The sequence below is a fragment of the Microtus oregoni genome, unplaced genomic scaffold, assembly GCF_018167655.1.
Source record: "Microtus oregoni isolate MIOR12 unplaced genomic scaffold, Mior012 000021F_ref0000039, whole genome shotgun sequence".
NCBI classification, from domain to species: Eukaryota; Metazoa; Chordata; class Mammalia; order Rodentia; family Cricetidae; genus Microtus; species Microtus oregoni.
This window is the reverse complement of record NW_024543080.1, coordinates 18,630,406-18,650,899: the sequence shown is the minus strand read 5'-3', so window position 1 is coordinate 18,650,899 and position 20,494 is coordinate 18,630,406. Positions and strand designations below refer to the sequence as shown.

The 20,494-nt window shown below is 43.1% G+C and overlaps 1 protein-coding gene across 1 annotated transcript in view; it reads right to left on the bottom strand.

The window, feature by feature from the left end:
- The window catches only part of Ppat (phosphoribosyl pyrophosphate amidotransferase), a 32,716-nt gene extending 12,333 nt beyond the window's left edge, over positions 1-20,383 (bottom strand). Inside the window, exons 1-6 of the mRNA XM_041671060.1 lie at positions 20,135-20,383; positions 6,891-6,957; positions 5,871-6,077; positions 2,931-3,043; positions 2,682-2,827; positions 1,197-1,269 (exon numbers count right to left, since the gene is read on the bottom strand). Coding sequence (XP_041526994.1) covers positions 1,197-1,269; positions 2,682-2,827; positions 2,931-3,043; positions 5,871-6,077; positions 6,891-6,957; positions 20,135-20,262 — 734 coding nt within the window. The 5' untranslated portion in view covers positions 20,263-20,383. The remainder of the gene's footprint in view (positions 1-1,196; positions 1,270-2,681; positions 2,828-2,930; positions 3,044-5,870; positions 6,078-6,890; positions 6,958-20,134) is intronic.
- Positions 20,384-20,494: the final 111 nt, after the last annotated feature.

Genomic DNA, 20,494 nt, shown 5'->3' with positions numbered 1-20,494 from the left:
TGTAAAACAAACAAACAAGAAACCTCTCCCCAGTCACCCCTCAGGTCCTGGGATTATACTGCAACCAACTTTCCCTTGAGTGTTGGGATCTAAGCTCAAGTCCACTGCTCAGGCAGCAGGCACTTTACCAACAGAGCCTTCTTCCAGCCCAAGTCCCTACTTTGGAAAGTAAGTCTTCAGCTGTTTTGGTAGAAGTGCTTAGACCTGTGTAAAGACCTGAATTTGATCTCTAGGAGAAAAGAACTGACCCCTGCATGTTATCTTCTGACCTCCAAATGTGTCCCTCCCCACACAACTAAATAAATGTCATTATAAAATCAACAAACTAAATTGTCTAAGCTAGGCATTGTGTCTCAACCTGTAGTCCTAGCCCTCTGAATCCAGGGTGGCCTGGGTTAGTGAGAGACATGGAATCAAACTCAAACACAGCCATACTTAAAAAATAAAAAAATCAAATCAAGTTGGAGACTTGTGGCATTTTGAAAGACAGTATTTTCAGAACCAGAAAGTGGCACTGGGACATTAAACTCAGTACGATTGCTATGGACACTACTCACAGGTGCTGTCTTATATCGCAAAGAAATTGGTCATGAAAACAAAAATAGCCATCATCTCTCTTTAAAAACGATAATTCCCAAACTCATTTCTTTTTTCCTTTCGGGGTAGGGGAAGGTGTTTCAAGTCAGGGTTACTCTGTAGAGCCTTGGCTGTTCTGGAACTTGCTCAAACCAGGCTTTGCTTGAACTCAAAGAGACCTGCCTGCCTCTGCCTTCCCTGCGCTAGGATTAAAGGCTTGTGCCACCACCACCTGGCCATACATTTCTTCACCTCTTTTTTGGATACACATTTGCCTAAGCTGGTATTGAACTCCAGAGTTCAAGGTTCAAATGATTTTCCATGTTCAAAATCACGACTAGGCTGTTCGGCACTTATAAAGTGTGCAACACTATGTCTGAATAAAACAGTTCTGTTCTTTCCCTCTCCGCCTTGCCCTGTCCCAGCTGGTTTCCTGTATTTTTTTGTTTGTTTGTTTGCAGATGGGGTGAGAGACAGGGTGGCCATATGTAGAATTCAGGTTCTCTTTACTGCCTTAGGCTTTTGGAAGCCAAGACTACAAGCATGTATTATCAAATTTGGCAGAAAAATGTCCTCATGATGTAAAAACAATATGAAATAATAAAGAGGATACAACTTACCTTGCGCCAATAGAGAGAAAGTTGCCCGACTCGGAAGACACCACCCATCCTGCACTCTCTGAAGATTTCTTCTCTAGAAACCACAAGACAATCATTTCAGTCACTGGGTACAGGAACGTCTCTGTTTTCTGTTTGCTTTTAGTATGGCACCCTCAAAATAGAAGCCCAAACAGAGTCTTGGACATCCCAGGTAAACACTGTACTAAAAATCAGTTACATACCCAGTCCCCACAAGGAAATTTTTTAAAAGAGGTTTTCAGGCAAATGACAGGGCTCACAGGTCAAGGGTGATTTTTTTTCACGCCTCACAGCTGGAGATCAATCCCTGGGTGCCACATGGCAGAGGGGAAAGGAATCCCAAAAATGAGCAGGAGGTCCTCTGACCTCCCTCTCCATGCCACTGCCATTTGTGTGGATTCAAACACAAAATTGTAAAATAACTTTTAAAAAAGAGCTTTAAAAAAAGGAGAATATTTCATGAGAAGAGCTAAACTTTAAATAGATAAAAGGTATTATTAGCATCACAATAATAGCAGCTGGTTCCAGTATAAGATAATAAATAATCCAAGATTCCTTCTAGCATTATATGGTTCGAATAACACAGACGATACATCATGAAGAAAAATCACTGCAGAAATAAAAAGGTTAGTTAAGCAAAAATATGAACTGGCAATTCAGAAAAACATAGGAATACAATATTAAATGAACTGAGGAGTCAGACACAGCCTGGGCAATACACTTTAAAACTAAAACCAGGAGCTAGCGAGGTGTCTCAGTGAAGAACATGTTTGTATCCTAATAAGAGGCTGAGTTTGGATCCCAGAGACCCTCTACAGGCTGAGCATGCCAGTGGTCACATGGAACCCCACCTCTGGGAGAGACCCAGAGAACTCACTGCCATCCACCCTCGCTGAAAACAGTGAGCTCAGGTTTCAGTGAGATCCCATCTCAAAAAGTAAAGCAGAAAGCAAGGAAAGACGATAATGGAGGTTGAGCTCTGGCCTCTCTCAACCCACGCACAGGCAAGCACTCCTCCATGCGTACATACATGTGTATGCCTGTTCCTTATGCACACATCTTTAAAAGACATCAATAGCTAGGGCTAGAAAGCTTGCTGTGAAATCATAAGGACCAGAGTTCCCATCCCAGCACCCACATAATAAGCCTGACATCCTGCACATCCCTGTAACTCCAGCTAAGGTAGGCTGCAAGCAACCTCCAAGTGCAGAGAGAGACCCTGCTTCACAGGAACAGGATGACACCAGATCTCGACAGAGAAACGGCACAGGGGCACACACCTACATACAATGTTGTACACACTCACATACACTTAAAGATAATGTGTTTTCCTCCCCCTCTTCCTTTCCATAAGCTTCCTGTAACCACAGATTTTTAAAAGAAAAAGGGAGAAAGGGGAGACTTGCCAATAGAAACAATGATTTTGAAAAGGATTATATAAATCAAATTCCAACTGAAGCCCATTACCTTTGCCATTCTCATCAGATGCTGAAATAAGACGACCAATGCAGAGAGGACGATTTCCGTATGGATCACGCACTGCATAAATGACATCCCTGTGCATTATGAGCAGAGAGTATGCAGTGGGCGCTTCCTTCATTAAGTTCTTAATTCTGGAATCACAATTGACCGAATGAATCACTCTGGCGATAAACACGTTGTACAAGTAAAGCTCTCAACGCAAGAGCTGCAGTCATCAGCTAGTTATACAGTTACCTTGCGACCCAGTCTGGGGTATTGTCTCTTTCCTGAGGAGGGGTGTAGGCTAGTAACTGGGTAATCATTTCACTATCAGAGGACGTGTAAAGCCCAATGCCATGGCGCAAAAGCTATGGGAGAGAAAAGACTCACAGTTAGACCGCTATTGTCCAACGGCATACAGTGCAGCAGTTACCCGAGAGCAGAAACAGAAGCAGAGACACGGCTACAGAGCTGCTACTGTGATCTCTGAGGCCCCAGATCATGGCGGGACTGGGAGGACCTCTGCTGGGAGTGTAACCTGATATGCAGTGCCTGATGTTTCCTGGAAAGGTGACAGCCAGCTTCAGCTTTTACCATCTTCAGGGGAATCCTGAGAGTTGCCAAATAAATGGGTCAGGATAACGTCAGGGAGAACCAGGCCAACAGTGGACTCCACTGAGACTAATTTCAGACGGGGAGGGGAAAAGGGGTGCTTGCCAATTGCCAAGAACTCTCAAAAGTTCCTAGGCCCTGACAGCTTCAGAGATCCTTCACACAATCCAGCCTGCAGCCCGCACCTCGCAGCCATCTAGATATTCCAACCCCACTGCAGTTGTCCACAGCTCCCCAGGGCAGGAACTCTGCATCAGGTCAGCTAGTCCACAAATGTAAGCTAGGCTCCTCTCAGCCTCCGGGCGTCTGTCTGGGACACTTCCTGCCCACCGCACCTTGGCTGCAGCAAAGTCACCAATTTGATTAGTTTTGCTGCTTATTTAGGGCCTTTCGTTATGGGTCCAGTAGGCTGAGTGGGCTGTGTGAGGAACACCTAGTCCCTTGGGGTTCCTCATCCCAGGGACACCCAGCAACAACTCGAAGAAGGCTAAAGAGTTCAAAGGGGTGGTCAGGACCACAGCTACCAAAGACTTCAGAGATTTATAGAGACCTGTGGAAAGGGCTGGAAAGATGGCTCAGCCGTTAAGAGGACACAGATTCGACTCCCAGCATCCACATGGCAGCTCAAAAATCACCTAGAACTCCAGCACCCAGGGATCTGATGCACTCTTCTGGTTTCCTGAGGCACCATCATGTATGTGGGAGGACACATACGCTCAGACCCACACGCATATCCACAAAATCAAAAGGACAGAGGGCAGCACGGAGAAGGTGAGAGGCAGCAGAGCTGTGGAGAAGCTGTCAGACCCAACTGCTGGAAGGGTTCCCAGGCTGCCAGAAGTCACCAGCTGTGCCTACCCAACACTCTGAGCTCAGGGTTGTAACACTAGAAGCTGGGCCACGGGCACGTAAAGCCCAGGGTGGTAACACTGACCCCGTGGGCTCAGAACTGTTGATACTTTGCATCTTCATGACTTCTCCGTGAACAGAGCAGAGCTCAGCTGAACAAACCAACCAACCAACAAACAAAAAGCACACAGAATTATATTTAGCCAACATGTTAAATTTGTACCACGATATATAAGCTACACGTTGACTTGGTTGCAGTTCATCAGGTGCAAACACTACAGAATCTGAAAGACCTCCCACCTAAGCATGTCAGATAAAGATTTCTGAGTCTATAGTCCACTTTCTTTTTGCATTTTCCTGAGATTGTTCAGAAGCGGAAATGCCCGTAATCCCAGAACTTGAAAGATGGACCAAGGGGAGTTTCAGGTTAGCTAGATCTACTTATGTGTCCTGGGCAACAGTAAGACCCGGTCACGAGAAAAGAGTCAGAAATAAGGGATAACCCTAGACAAACCAAACTCCACAGATGCTTCGATCCCTTAAACACACTGACGTGGGCAGAGGACATAACTCAGTGACTCGGTGCTTGCCTAGCACACATGACGTCTTGGGTCCAACTCCCAGAAAGGAAAACTAACAAACAAAACCTACTTAAAATCCTCTTTCTACTCTTACAGTAACAAGCACATTGTAACTACTGTCAGGTTATTTAGGGGACTAACGAGGAAGAACACTATACATGTTCAGAATAGACAGTTTTCTACTTTCAACTCCAAATATTTTTATCTACATTTAAGAGACACAGAGAGCCAAAAAAAGCCAAACACACATCAATTTCAGCCTAATCTTTCCTGGCACAGAATCCCCAAACTGCCTGGCCACTAAAGAAATTTGTATAATAATATAATAATGTTATGTCTGGTGGTTAGATGTTCCTTGACAGCGTCAGGATACAGGGCAGCTACCATGGAAACCAATGGTGTGAACAGAGGGCTACATTCAGTCTTAGACCAGACCTCTAAGGAGAACAGTCCTTGAAGCTCAAGTTGACCAGCAAAGGTCAAGCTACAGGACTAAAAGACTGGGTCCATGGAGCTTCTGATTGGTGCCTGCAGAGTGGTTTCCAGGGGTCAATAAATTAATATGCATAAATTAAGCATTTTTCTGAGTTCCACGAGTCACTCCCTTACCAAGTGGAATCAAGGAGGGGATGTGGGAACTCAGTGTACAGCCTATAGGCCCTGAGTGCTCAGGGCCTAGACTGGAGTGGGCATCTGAACTGGGCTTTAGCCTCATGAGAATGAGTTCTAACATATGGGACCAGAGGGGATTGGAACGACAGGCCTCCAACAGGCTGGTTTAAGAAATTCCATGTTTGGTCATAGCAATATGCTGTGCAGAGTCTGGACGCAGGGAACAATGCTTAGTTTTCCTTTCACACAAACTCTGAACAGAGGACAAAGCAATAAGAGGATCTTGACAGCAATTCCTCATGCTGCTGACAGCCCCATAAATCAATGGTCTAAATCACAGCACTAAAGTGGCATTGCCTCCAGTCGCCTGGGGAGTACAAGAATCTGGAGTCAGAGCAAGCGTGCCGGGCAATTCTGATGCAATGGTTTCCTGAACAGAGGTAACAAGTGGCAATAATTAGAAGATGCCCTAGATCTAGATCATCAGTGTCTTTTCATTAACTATCATAACACCCAAGGAGCCAGTAAAGAACCCACTCACCTTTTTCCTTAACCGAGCTGCATTTACCAGTTCACCGTTATGGGCCACAGCTATTTTCCCATGCAGAGTTTCAACAACAAATGGCTGGCAACTCTCCAGCTCACACTTTCCCGTCGTGGCATATCTCGTATGACCAATTCCAAGATTTGAGACATACAATTTCTTCAAATTATCTTCAGTAAAAACATGATTGACAAATCCCATTCCCTTGAGAAGTTAATGTAAAAGCAAATGTTAAGAAAAACCAGAAACTGGTATTGCTAATGACAAGACTAGGCATGGGCAATCCAAAACAGACAAGCATTTCATGGTCTTCTGTGCATCAGAATTCTAGTGGATTTAAACTGGACTCCAGGTTTTCACATTAAATTCATTTAGAACTTAACAATTTAGTTTTCAGGATTGCCACAGCCTTGAGACACTTCTATTTTATGACACTAACTATGCTGGGTGGTGGTGGCATACGACTTTAATCCTAGCACTCAGGAGGCAGAGACGGGCGGATCTGTGAGTTAGAGGTGAGCCTGGTCTAGAGCGAGTGCTAGGACAGACTCCAAAGTTATAGAGAAACCCTGTCTTTTAAAAAAAAAGGATTCCTAAAAGTATTGAAACTGATGGACCCCTTGGCTTGCATGCACTGGTTAGCGAAACATCACTGGGGAAGACATACACCCTAACTGGACCAATGCGAGGACACAAAGCTGGAAGTAGACTGACCCAAGAATCTTCCAGTTTGCTGATCCAAACGGTTCTAGTTTCAATTTTATTCATATCTCCACACTTTATTTATTTACTGACTTGTTTACCTAGAAAACACATCTACTGTGTAGCCAAGTCTGGCCTGAACCTCACTTACTGTGCAGAACAAACTAGTCTCAAACTCTGAAATCCACCTGCTTCCACATCCCGAGTCCTGACATTAAAGATGCACACTCCTGTGCCTAGCCCCACCCCAGATACCAATGACCAGCTGGCAACAGTTGGTTGTAATATCATCAGGATTTAGGGATCACACTTTACCTTATGCACCTTGAATGTAGGCACTGAACTCCCATCACTGGTCACAATGCCAGCACTCTCTTGACCCCTGTGAACAAAGGAATGGATCATTTCCAGGTCACTTTCAACATGGGGTGTGGAGTTGGAAACCACTGGACTGACGAGGAGATTAAAGCTTTCCTAAGTGTCTGGGCAGAAAGAAATATACAAAAGCAACTTTATGGATCACTGAGAAATAAAGGAGCATTTGTTTACATTGCCAAAGGCTGCAATCATTACGAGCAGACAGACTGGCAACAGTGTCGAGCAAAGTATAAAAAGCTCACGTATGAGCCGGGCGGTGGTGGCGCACGCCTTTAATCCCAGCACTGGGGAGGCAGTGGCAGGCGGATCTCTGTGAGTTCGAGACCAGCCTGGTCTACAAGAGCTAGTTCCAGGACAGGCTCCAAAACCACAGAGAAACCCTGTCTCGAAAAACCAAAAAAAAAAAAAAAAAGCTCACGTATGAACACAGAATAATTAAGGATGTCCACAGCTCAGGAGACAGCGCTAGAATTATGAAGTTCTTCCATGATTTAGATGCGGTATGAACCTGCCACACAATGACAGAGGGAAGGATGGTAAAAGCAGGTTCCTGGCAACCCTGAGCTCAAGCACCACCCCAGAGATCACTGCAGATAAAAAGACAACTGTCAATCTTTTGTTTTTCTTTCACTTTGTTTATAATTTCTGAGTACATGTGATAAATATTGTCTGAAATAAAGATTAAAACAATCTAACATACTATTTTGTGCAAGGTTTGAAGCTCAAAAGGAGGTTCAATACCATCACTTCTTAGATTCCAAGTAAAGCAAAGGCACATCAGAATGGCACTAATTCTGTACAAACCATGGTTGCTGTGGCTCTGATGTACGAAGAGGTATGAAGATAGGTTTGGAATTAATTTAAACCCTTAGCAAACGGGTCTATCAAAAATGCTGTCCAGCTGATGATTTTCACATAGCTCCAAACAAGACAGAAAATTCTCCTCTAGTATTTCCACCTTCCTAAATATACAAATAAAAACACTGAAATTCTGTAATGGAGTCCCCAGGAATTAGGGTTCCTTCAGGAAATGGAACACTAGGAATGAAAACAGGCTGTCTGCAGGAGACTTGGACAACAGAATACACCCATGCACCTTCTGGGACAAAGACCTACATGTGCTTATTTCATCTTCTGATCAATTGTGTCACTGCTCAAACAAGGTCCACAGACTGAGATTTCTCCCCAGCTTTGTCAAACTCTAAGCCAGCTTGCTTCCCCTTCCTCTGTACACTATGTCATTGTCTCTTAACGTGGACAAGCATCAGCTAGCAGGGCCAGGCTCTCCGGCTAGGGATCCAGTAGAAGAAACTGTTGAACCACGAAGGAGGGTATCTGGTGCCACCTCTTAGATATGATGACTCTGGAGAGCTGATATGGCATCTCGTACCTTCCCTTTCAGTCAGTGTCTGCAGCCCTTTGCCACCTGTCTGCCTTAAAGAAAAACTAACTTCTAAAACCTACCAACTCCATTTTATCTCTGTCTCTCCCCTCCCTACCTACCAGGCAGTTCTGAGGAATGAAGGGCATTGGCCTTTCTGGGATCACTGACCTACAGCCTTCCTTACACCTCCAGTCCCTTCTCAGTTAAACTCCTGCAGGTCAGACACACTTGTTTATGGTGTCTACGAAAAATTCCTTCCTTTTCTCTCTCCCCCCTAAAACTCCACAGCTGATATTTTAACACGTAATCACTAGCAGTGTGCAACATCTTTAGATTTACTCAATTCTTTAACTGACTACTCATGCCAAGAGCATCTCACATAAGCCCTGAGGTCTCATAACTGAAATCAGTCTGGACCATATTCTAACAATGGTGAAGAGTCCACTTCTTTCTGTCTCCTTGCTTTATACAAATACACCGTCAAATCTCTACGACAGTGGCCTCTGTACAATTTAATGACTCACACCACAAATGGCGACATGAGCTTTCCCCTGTTCCACTGACAGTTTGCACCAGGCCAACTCATTGAACATAAAACCAGATAATATAATATATAAAAATTCTATCCGCCTCTAAGCCCTAGTCAAGCTAGGGAGGTAAGAGACATGTGGGCATTAACATCTTCCCCTCGATTCTCCTCTCTCTCTTTCTGATTTTTTGAGACATGGTTTCCCTGAAAGCTCTGGAACTCGCATCAAACACAGAGATCTACAGTGCACCCGCAGCCACCACCTGGTCTTCTCGCTTCCCTAAAGCAGAATTTTCAATCTAAATTTAGAGTTTAGAATTTTAAATTAAATCTGGAATATTATCTGCAACTTAGCCTCAATTAATCGTGAAACCTGATTCTGAACAGTTTTAAGGTTGAGAGTTTAAATGTGAAGACACTGGCTCTCTCCTTCTACATCATAGTCTGGGGGCCATAGCTCTTAACTGCTGAGCCATCTCTCCAGCCCCAGCACCTACATTCTTAACAATCCCCAAGCACAGCTGGTGGTGGGAATCACAGCCAGGTTGCCATACTCAGAGAATAGGACTAGCAGAGGACCAGGGAACATAGCACACAAAAACCAATTTGATTCCACTTCAAGACAACAAATGAGCTGGTTCCATCCAGTAAGTCACTGCTTAAAAGCCCGTGGCTAAAGCAGCCAGGGAAAACAACTCCCAGTCTCCTCCTGTTACACTGAGTAAAATGGAATGGCTGGGATAATTATTATTACTTTGGATCTAAAAGAAAGATCTGTATTTCCTCCTGGGTTTGAAGTACAAACAAGAGGAAACAAAACTGACTCAATTCACCTCCAGTCTCAGTGGCTGGAAACACGGTATCTTGTTTTTCAGGCATGGCTATCTGAAGGACAGTAATAGGTCAATTCTGATTTGGAGGGCTGAAAATAAGGAATACTAAACAAGTACTGCACAAGCAGAAGGGATCCTGTTGAACGGTTACTCAGATGTTCAGCCTAAAAACCAACAACAACAACAGCAAAAAACTAAACAACAACAACAAAAAAATCCACAAATGAAAGGCCACGTTATTCATCTGAGAAGAACTCTAATAAAACATTGGTTGTACTAAAATGCCTTGCTGAACTTAAAAATGTCACTAACTTCTGAATAAAATTAGCACCGAGATGGCCAGCAGAGGGCATATCAATTGTTACTCTCACAGTACATATTTTGTATATTCAAAGTCATTCTAGTCACAAATAGCAAATTTCACAGCATCCCGACCAGCCTGCAAAGACCCTGGATCTGTTAGTAGACACTTGACTGCACTGAGGACCGTTTGCAGTCAATAGCAACCACTGCAGAATTGCTCATTCTGGAAATGTCTCATAAATGGTGTCACCTATATGGTTTTTAGCCCCTGGTTTCTTTTTTTACTTAAAATTAGAAAATGCAGCTGTGAACAAGAGCACTCACAGGTCTGGGTACCAGCTCCCGATTCTTTCGGGAGTTCACCGTGTGAAACTGTTAGGTCACACGGTAACGTGTTTAAGTTGTGTAAATGAGCTTGCACACTGTTTATCCTCAGCGAGTACCGGACTTTGTGTTGAACCTGTTTTCCATTCTCTGGGGTATAAATGTTTTCCAATGACGGACTATTTTACCTTCCTAACAGAATCTTTGATGAATCTACCCAGTTAAAGTGACGTAAACAGATGTCCAAATTTCCTTGACGTCTGAAAATCATTTGGCACTAAAACCGAGCAAACTTTGAGATGAGGGCTCATTACGAAGCGTTGCTGAGTAACACCTCTCCTCCCATACCCACGTACACCAGCATTTATTAAGACATGTACTGGTTTACCAAGACACCCCCAGCAATTGCTCTCATTAACTATCCCAGAATAGTATTTTCTTTCTTGTCTAACTGAAATTTTATAAATGAAAATATTTCAACTTGAGCTTTTCATCAACGGGAGAAGATATTTTTACTTCTTTTCAAAAGGCCATGCTAACAATCTACTATTCCAGCGTGTGTAGCTTAGCTACAGTAACAAGGTACAGCTGGTCCTTACTTATTAATTTTGCGATAGGAAATTCAGCTCTTGGGTTGTTTTCAAGGGTCATTTGCTATCTGCAATTATCCCGACACACGCATTCTCAGTTAAAGGCAGACAAGGACAAAGCAACACTTTGCCTTTATTGTAGCTGTCTTAGTGTAAACACGAGTTGTTGTGGTTTCTTGTTCTGTTTCAACTTCAAGCTTTGATGACTGTATTCTCACACTGACAAATGAACACCCACATACATATGCTCCAGAAATTAATTCCTTCCTCACACATTTGACCTTCTAGGAGTATTGACAGAGTAAAAGTGAAAAGTCCTGAACCTAAACTGCAAAAACAAGAATAAAAAGAGCTGTAATATATTTTGAGAAGTCAATTTAGCCTAAAAGCTATGCCCTTGAGCTGACGTTACTTCATTAACACTTGAAAACAAGGAGATTTTCCAGAGTACAAGCTCTAATTACTTGTGTTTGTTTATAGAGGGTTTCACGTAGCTCAGACTGGCCTCTAACTTCCTAAGTAGCTAAGGATAAATGTGGACTTCTGATTCATCCCCTGCTACCCAAGTGCTATGCAGCACCATGGTTTTCCACACTTCGGGTAACTTTTATTTCAGCAATGACCCGAGTGCAATGCTGCCTTGCTATCCATAGCCTCTAAGGGTTAGGTGCATGGCTGAAACCTAGGGAGAAGACATCAGATAACCTTCTTCAGGCATGCCTTACACTCCCTGTTGGCAGTGAATTCAATGTTAATGAATCCATCACACTAAACAGAAACACACATAAAAGTTATATATTGATGGGGCTGGGGAGATGGCTCAGAGGTTAAGAGCATTGCCTGCTCTTCCAAAGGTCCTGAGTTCAATTCCCAGCAACCATATGGTGGCTCACAACCATCTGTAATGAGTGCCCTCTTCTGGCCTGCAGGCACACATAGACAGAATATTGTAAACATAATAAATAAATGAATGAATGAATTAAAAAAAAAGTTATATATTGATCTATGGCAAAAAATATAATCAGAGGTTTACAGAATTCTAACCCTGTATGATTAGACTCATTGGATTCAGTACTCAGGTCGATTTATACTAAGAAGGGAATTGCAGAGTATGGTGGCATATGCTTTGAATTCCAGAACTGGGGAGGCAGTGGCAGATGGATGTATAAGTTCAAGTCTAGCATGGTCAACATAGCAAGTTCTAGGCCAGCCAAGGCTACATAGGAAGACATACAAAGATACTGTATATTAGCAGCCTATGTGATTCTACCTCCGTGACTCCAGAGTGCAATCATTTAAAGTCTTGATGTTGCCACAATCTAAACTTCATTTTGGACTCGCTGTGCAAATATGTCCTTAATAGTTTGGGGTAATTCTCCTCATACCCACTTTTACATATACTAATAACATTTTGCTTCACTGGCATATTAAACAAATCATTTTTTAGTTTAAAAAATATTACATTTCAATAAAAAAATTAAAAAATAAAAATAAAAAACATTACAGGCATGGTGGTATATGCCTTTAATTCCAGCTCTCTCAGGGGACAGACAGGTGAATCTCTCTGAGTTTGAGGATAGACTGGTTTACATAGAAACTGAAGGACACTCAGGGTTACAGAGAGAGAGATCTTGTCTCATATAGAACATCAGCTGCATGGGGGCACACGTCTTTAATTCCAGCAGAGTTTGATGGATCTCTGTGAGTTCAAGGTTAGCCTGATCTACAGAGCGAGTTCCAGGACAGGATTCAAAAGCTACACATAGAAACCCTGTCTCAACGTCAAAAAAATCATCAAAACTCAATTTTATAAACATCTAAACATCTATATATTTCAAGATACCTAGTTACACAGTGCAGTATTTTTAAAATACTATCCCAAGTATAGGAAAGTATAACTGAGATTGGGAAAACAAAAAGTACTACTATCAGACACTTCAATTCAGAATGTCACCTCAGGATTAGCAGTGCTTCCCCCGGGGTGCAAACAACTGACTGACTTGCAAACATCTCCTACACGCAGTAGAGCACACCAGATAAACCCATGAATTAAATAACTATCTAGTGGAACCCTTCTGAGTGAATACAGACCACTGTTTCAACATGAAAGCACAAACCACTAATGCGGTCTTCCTTCTGTACACCAACTGCATTAAGGAGCATCCTTAGTTACGATGAAGAGCAAATGAGATCGTCCTTAGCCAGGCGCTCAACAGACTTGGGTCTGATAATGCTAGTTCAGGTCCAAGCTCAGCACACCACCTTGAATTTTAACATGGAATACGTGAAGATGCGGAAGGAGGCAATTCCAACATGACAAATACTCTTAGTCTCAAGGTTATGTTTTGGAGGTTAGAAATGTGCTCCGACAGTGGCTCAGTACAACCTTCAATTGCAAGAACAGATTAAATTTAAACTGCTACGCTGTTTTCTAACAGAGGAAAATAATGTGAATGCTGCCCTAGAAGACACATCAAAGTATTAAAGATTGGGAACAGGAGCTAGGTGGCTGGATTTCAAGTGTTCTTTTGATATTTTCTGTCTAAAACATGCTATCTTAAGTAGTTGGAAACTAGATCTCTATTGTATGCTACCTCAGAACTTCCTTATTATACATAAGTCTGTGCAGAATATGCTATGAGAGAAAGAGAAAAATGTCTATTTCTATTTCTTACCAAAAGAAATTAGTAAATAATACAGCTTTCTGTAGTTATAGAAATCCAATGAAGGCAACCTACTGGTTTCAAGCAGATACATCAAGGGGCAGTCTGTCTTCATGTTAGATTGAAAGATCAACGCCCCCATCCTGGTTATTATGATGCTCAGTGATCTATGGAAATCTTGTGTGTCAAGTGGATGATACTCAAACTACGAGAATCATTAACAAGTCTGAATAACTGAGCTGTGTTCATTTATAGATAATCACATTCCCTTACAAGATCCTGAAAGTTACACACACTCCATAACAGCAAATGACACGGGAGCCGGAAGCATTGGTCTGAAAACGAGGTCAGAGCGCAGATGAAATAAAGCAAATGTTCAGAGACTACAAAGGCCAAAGAAATATCTGAGGAAACTGACAGAAGACTGGCCAATTTGGGGTAGACAGAGACTGGAAACAGTGTCGTACCAAATACAAAAATTTAGAATACAAACATAGAATTTTGCAAAGAAAAATGATAACCCTCAAAGAATGGAGACTCTATGAAGAAAGTGGCTACATCCTAAGAAGCAGGATCCCTAGAACTAGAAATGGAAACATGGTAAGCTTTGCGATGACTTTAACAAAAGAACTCTAAGAACTTTCCATTTTGTATTTGTCAAGAAAAAATTCTAAAAATAAAATTCATACACCATTACTTTTTACTTAACTGATTATAATTATTAGGAAAGAAACGTTCCTAATTTCATTTTTTTCTAAGTCCTGACCAAAATACTAATTTGTCAACTCATCCTTAATTTCTCTACTTATATTTCCTAATTTGAGATATATGAAAACTAATATTATTCCTTCTTCTGTCTGTTTAAGAATTATCTGAAGGTCATTTGGAAAGCCAAGGAACCGTGAGTGACAAGAGAAAAGCACATGAAGATAGCAAGAGCCTGAGAAACGCCAAGGCATTTTCTCTGTGAATAACTTGTTGCTTTTTCCTGATAAGAGATATTTAGCCTTGTCCCTGACAAATTAGACCGAATACATTGTGAACTATTTAACAGTAGAGAATGCTGGGAAATTAGTTCTCAGCTCAAGAGGAAGAGGAACTCTAAAAGTAACTGGACACATTCCCAGCCAGATAACTGCAATAACTGCACCATTTAAATTACACACAGGGACATAAAAGGAAAGGAACACACGAATTAGTAAGCTGTAAAATTTGGCTTTGTTCAAAGGTAGGATACTGTTTTTATAAGTCTGAAGATAGGTCAAACTCTGAGGTCTCTATAGAATTATGCCAATAAAAATTGTAAAATGAAGCAGCAATCCAGATGTGAAAACTCATTCCGTTATAAACGTAGGCCTCGGGAGGCTGAGGGAAGACCCAATTGAGATGAAGTAGAGCTCCAGGTCAGCCTGGGACAAAGTGAGACCCCGTCTTAAACAGCAAAACACGTGAGCCAACCAAATACTACAAACGGTAGCTCGAAGCAATATAGAAAAGAAACCCAAATATGAAGACATTCAAGTTCCTCATATAAAAAGGTATAGTATTTGTTTATAATCTGTACCTATCCTCCTATACATTGTAAGCCATCTGTTGATTGCTGATATTATACAATATAACACAATATAACTGCTATGAAACAGTTACAGTTTCTCTAAAATGAAACCCAAGAGTGGGACAGAGACAAAGGGCATACCTATACCAGGTACTCTTCAGTTTATATATAAGAATTCATCTGGGGAGCTGGAGAGATGGCTCAGAGGTTAAGAGCATTGCCTGCTCTTCCAAAGGTCCTGAGTTCAATTCCCAGTAACCACATGGTGGCTCACAACCATCTGTAATGGGCTCTGGTGCCCTCTTCTGGCCTGCAGGCATACAGATAGAACATTGTATACATAATAAATAAATAAATATTAAAAAAAAAGAATTCATCTGTACAAGTTATGAGGTGGGTATGATCATTATGGCCAATTCAGAAGGATGGAAACTGGTAAAGTCTGTGCTTCTGAATAGTAGGTTACATGCTTCTAAGAGGGCAGAAGCCATGTTTACCCTGTGTTCCCCTACTTATCAAGGTGCACTGTATGTACACAGCAGGAACTCAAAAAAGCTGCGCTGTGTGACATTTTGGTAAGAGACTGATGGTAGGCACGAGAGTGATCCTGTAAAATTACAAAGGAGCTGAAAACTGTCACTTGGTAACATCCCACAGCACCACAAGACAAAACATTGCATGGCTGGTCATGTTGTTGACAAGAAAGCCACGCTGCCTGTCATTTGAAAGTACAGCACACTCATCAAGTATATGGCACCTGACAACAACACTGGTAGCAGACAACGCTGTGACTGTTTCTGTATTTGCAGCATTATTTCAGTGCTCTGCTATTTATAAAAGGGCTCCCATGATGTAAACAACTGCCCTGTTACTGTAGCAGCAACCTTCTACACCCAATGTTTACCAGGTCTCCTTATTGGATCAGGATTCTTTGCTGAGTGACCTGAACAAACTTGCACACTAAGAGCGGTGTGGAGCATAGCAACAAAATGGCCTAATGATGCACTTCTCAGAATACATATCCCATGCTTCAGCCACAGCCACAGCCACAGTGTAGGAGTAGAGGGAACTTGATGCCCGACTCCTACTTCTCAACTCTTTTAACTCACGTGAGGTGAAAATCTTACATTACCACTTTTCCTTTAATATAAAATGTGGGTAGATTATTTGTCCCACCTTTGACCTCCAGCGAATCCATCATGAGATTGCCGCTGGCTTATCTACATAAAAGCATCATTCTGAACTGACTAAATTGCAATACTAGAACTTTAAAATGCTTAGGTGTAGCCCAAGACATGAGAAAACAGATCTAGAAGTTATCAGAAATGCCCAGGATTCAGTTGGTGTTTCAGCTTACTGGCTAACGTCACCAACCTTAATTCAGCACCCAAACAAGTTCTCTGATAACCTCCTGTGTGTTCCTCAACAACTCTGGGAAAAGGGCTGACACTGCATCCCAAGCAGGCTGTCTCTCCCTCTGGGGCTGTGGAGGAACCAGTGTCTGCACCTCTCAAAAACTCCTGAGATCATTATAAACCAGTTTTCCCAAAGCCTAGCAGAAATGGAAGAGTCTGCAGATTGTTTCTTCCAACAGCACCTTCAACTCAATCAGTAAATTTCCCAAATGTTCAGAAGTCTAAAAATACTTATTAGTTGTTGGTTTTGATTCCTCTCCTGGGGCGTTGACAGCGCCCTGACAGAGGGCGCGCTCATCTCCTATCTAACAACAGTCGTCATCTATTTTCAGTCACTATAACAATGTACAGCAGGCAAAGCACTTTGTTCTGTTGTGGTTTTGGTTTTCTCTGAGACAGGGTTTCTCTGTAGCCTTGTGTACCCTGAAATTTGATCTGCAGACGGATCAGACCTTGAACTCAAGAGATGCCCCTGCCTCTACCTCCCAAGTGCTGGGATTAAAGGCCAGTTTACCATGCCCATGTTAGGCACTTTGTTTTTTTAAAAGGCTATTTTGGCCAGTTTGGGAGGCTGAAAGCCCATCTTTTCAGGAAGTCCCAGCAGTTTATTATTATTATTATTATTATTATTATTATTATTTTTGGTTTTTCAAGACAGGGTTTCTCTGTGGCTTTGGAGCCTGTCCTGGAACTAGCTCTGTAGACTGGGCTGGTCTCGAACTCACAGAGATCCGCCTGTCTCTGCCTCCCGAGTGCTGGGATTAAAGGCGTGTGCCACCATCGCCCGGGAAGTCCCAGCAGTTTAGCTCTGGTGAAGCTGTCAATGTGGATGACTTCGTGGTAAAGGTCAAGTGAGATGGGGAGGAAGGAAGATGGGAGAGCAAAGGTGGACAAAGGCCAAACAATGCAAGGGTTAGGCTCACTCTCATAATAACAACCTGCTCTCAGGGAACTAACTCAGCGAGGCCACCACAATCCTCAATACCTAGCCACTGTCCTTCCTGCAAACTCCATCTCTTTCTCGGTTTATCGAGACAGGGTTTCTCTGTGTAGCCCTGACTGTACTGGAACTCCCCCTGTAGACCAGGATTGGCCTTGAACTCAGAGATCCAACTGCCTGAGGTTCCCAAATGCTCGGATTGAAGGTGTGTACAACTGCCACCTTTAAAATATAACACTAGAGTACTGCCACACTGAGAACATCTTCCCACACACAAATCTTTGGCGGATAAATCATATCTACACTACACAAAAATCTATACATGGAAGTCCATGGGATGTGTCTAGTAATTTCTTTTATGGAGTTTGAAATAAGTCCAGACCATTCTACTCCCCATAAGAATCTGTGGGATAATGCTCTCGAACACAGGCAAGATTTGTCACTTGCATTGATTTAATAAAATACTGGTTGGTCAGTAGCCAGACAGCAAGTATAGGAGGGGCAAAAGGATTCTCCAGTGCTGAGGGAATTGGCAAGGTGTAGTTAATTTAAAAAGAAAAACATGTAGTACCCTACAAATGCAAATTTAACAAAAATAGAAAGAAAAATGAAGTAAGTATAAGAGGGAAATTTCTGAGTAACTGACTACAATGCAAACACAACGGAGAAAAGGATGGAGTCACTTCCCTCTGTTGTCTAAGATTCTCTACCTCCATTCCCACTGCTCCTAATGTGATATCTGAAATAAATCCAAAAGTGGTATAGACAACTGCTCCTCAGAATCACAAAATCAGATATAAATTTCTCTTTTTCTCTCACAAATACTAAGGACTGACCCGAGAGCCCCCTCCAATCTAGGCAAGTGTTCAACAATAGAGCACCTGGGGCTGGAGAGATGGCTCAGTGGTTAAGAGCACTGTCTGCTCTTCCAGAGGTCCTGGGTTCAATTCCCAGCAACCACATGGTGGCTCCAAACCATCTGTAATGAGATCTGGCGCCCTCCTCTGGCGTGTGGGTATACATGGAGGCAGAAAGTTGTATACATAATAAATAAATATATCTTAAAAAAAAAACAATAGAGCTCATGTCCAGATCTCAATAGTTTAAGATGTAATATAGCACTTGGGAGGCAGAAACAGGCAGATCTCGGTGAGTGCTGGCTCCTGGAGGCTTTTTAATAAACAAAAAGCATGCAGAATGTGAAACTCCAAACACACATTTAGGACTGTGAGAAAGGCAAAGGTGAGCTGGTGAGGGAAAGGAAATCACTAGGAATAGGAATGCACCTGTGGCACCCACGCTGCTCATAAGTGCCATTGCCAGTTCCGTTCCAGAAGTTGTGGCTATTGTCTTAGGAAACTTTGTAAGATTTTGGGGAAACACACAAACCGTCTATTATTTCCTTCAATAGATTTATACTAACTGCCTGTTAAGTCAGGTGTTGTTTTGTTTACCTCGAAGGCATCTCCCAGTTTTTCCAAATCAGTATGTATCTGGACATCAAGCACTTCTCCTGTCTCCCTTTAAAGAAGCGAGTTTGCTAATGGCTCTTACTGTTTTCATTTATTATTTAAAAGTTAACCGCCGGGCGATGGTGGCGCACGCCTTTAATCCCAGCACTCGGGAGGCAGAGGCAGGCGGATCTCTGTGAGTTCGAGACCAGCCCGGTCTACAGAGCTAGTTCCAGGACAGGCTCCAAAGCCACAGAGAAACCCTGTCTGGAAAAACCAAAAAAAAAAAAAAAAAAAAAGGTTAACCAATCAGAGACGGGCGGTGTTGGCAGAGGCAGGCCCATATCTGTGAGTTTGAGGCCAGCCTGGTCTACAAGAGCAAGAAACATTGCCTCGAAAAAAACAAAAACAAACAAACAAAAAAAAGACTTTACCGATCAATCTTCATCCTATGAAGGTAATGTATATGAAATCTACTACCACTGTGACTCAACCTGAATACAAACTAGACCTGCTTTCCTGGGTCTGAACTCTAGGGTGCCCAAACCGATAACTGCTTTCAGGTTGACAATCTGCTCATTAGCTCTGCCCGTGCAAACAAAGATTCTGCAAGCTGGAGGCCACGCGCAAAAGACTAAAGTGTTGGTGGACCTTCACCAGGCACCACCACCTTACAGAACTTTATCTCAAGAATAGTTCTAGCCGGGCGGTGGTGGCGCACGCCTTTAATCCCAGCACTCGGGAGGCAGAGGCAGGCGGATCTCTGTGAGTTCGAGGCCAGCCTGGTCTACAAGAGCTAGTTCCAGGACAGGAACCAAAAGCTACGGAGAAACCCTGTCTCGAAAAAATCAAAAAAAAAAAAAAAAAAAAAAAAAAAAAGAATAGTTCTAGGTTTAAGGAGATCTAAACGATTCCTCCCAACCTGGCTAGTGCAAGCAAACCCGCAGGAGAGGTGCACATTCTTGGAGTTAACCATAGAGAGCTTTAGGGAGGAGTTCGACAGGCTAGGTTAATGTCTATGAGACAAGGCGTACCCCACGCCCACTCGGTCAATGCACTGCGCAGGTACTGGTCCTGATTCGTGAGTTCTACCGTCCTAGTACTGCGGTCTCAATAGCTCCAGAGCAGGGAAGCCGCTCGCGGAGCTGAGCAAAGACTTGCCACTCCAACCCTACCCCTCATCCTGTTGCTCACCGGTGCTGCAGACCCCCGAGTCCTGCAGTGATCACATGCGGCACATCTAGCTGCGTGGGCCACTCTCCAGAAGCGATGCACCCAAACACGCCACATTCCTCACGCATCCCCGACTCCTCCACGTCCATGGCCCCGCCGAAAGCACGTGGACGGACCTGCGGCCGCGGCGCGGTCCGAGCACCAACCAGCTGTCCGCTCTGCTCTAGTAAGCCGCAGAAGCTCACGCCGCCGACTGCCTCCTCCTTCCCCGCGGGCTAGGTTCTCGCTACTGCGGCGGCGCGCGCTTTCAAGGGGGGCGTTGCCAGCTGGGCCTCCAGCGCCTGGCCAATCAGCTACGGCGCTGATCGGGGGCGGAGCTAT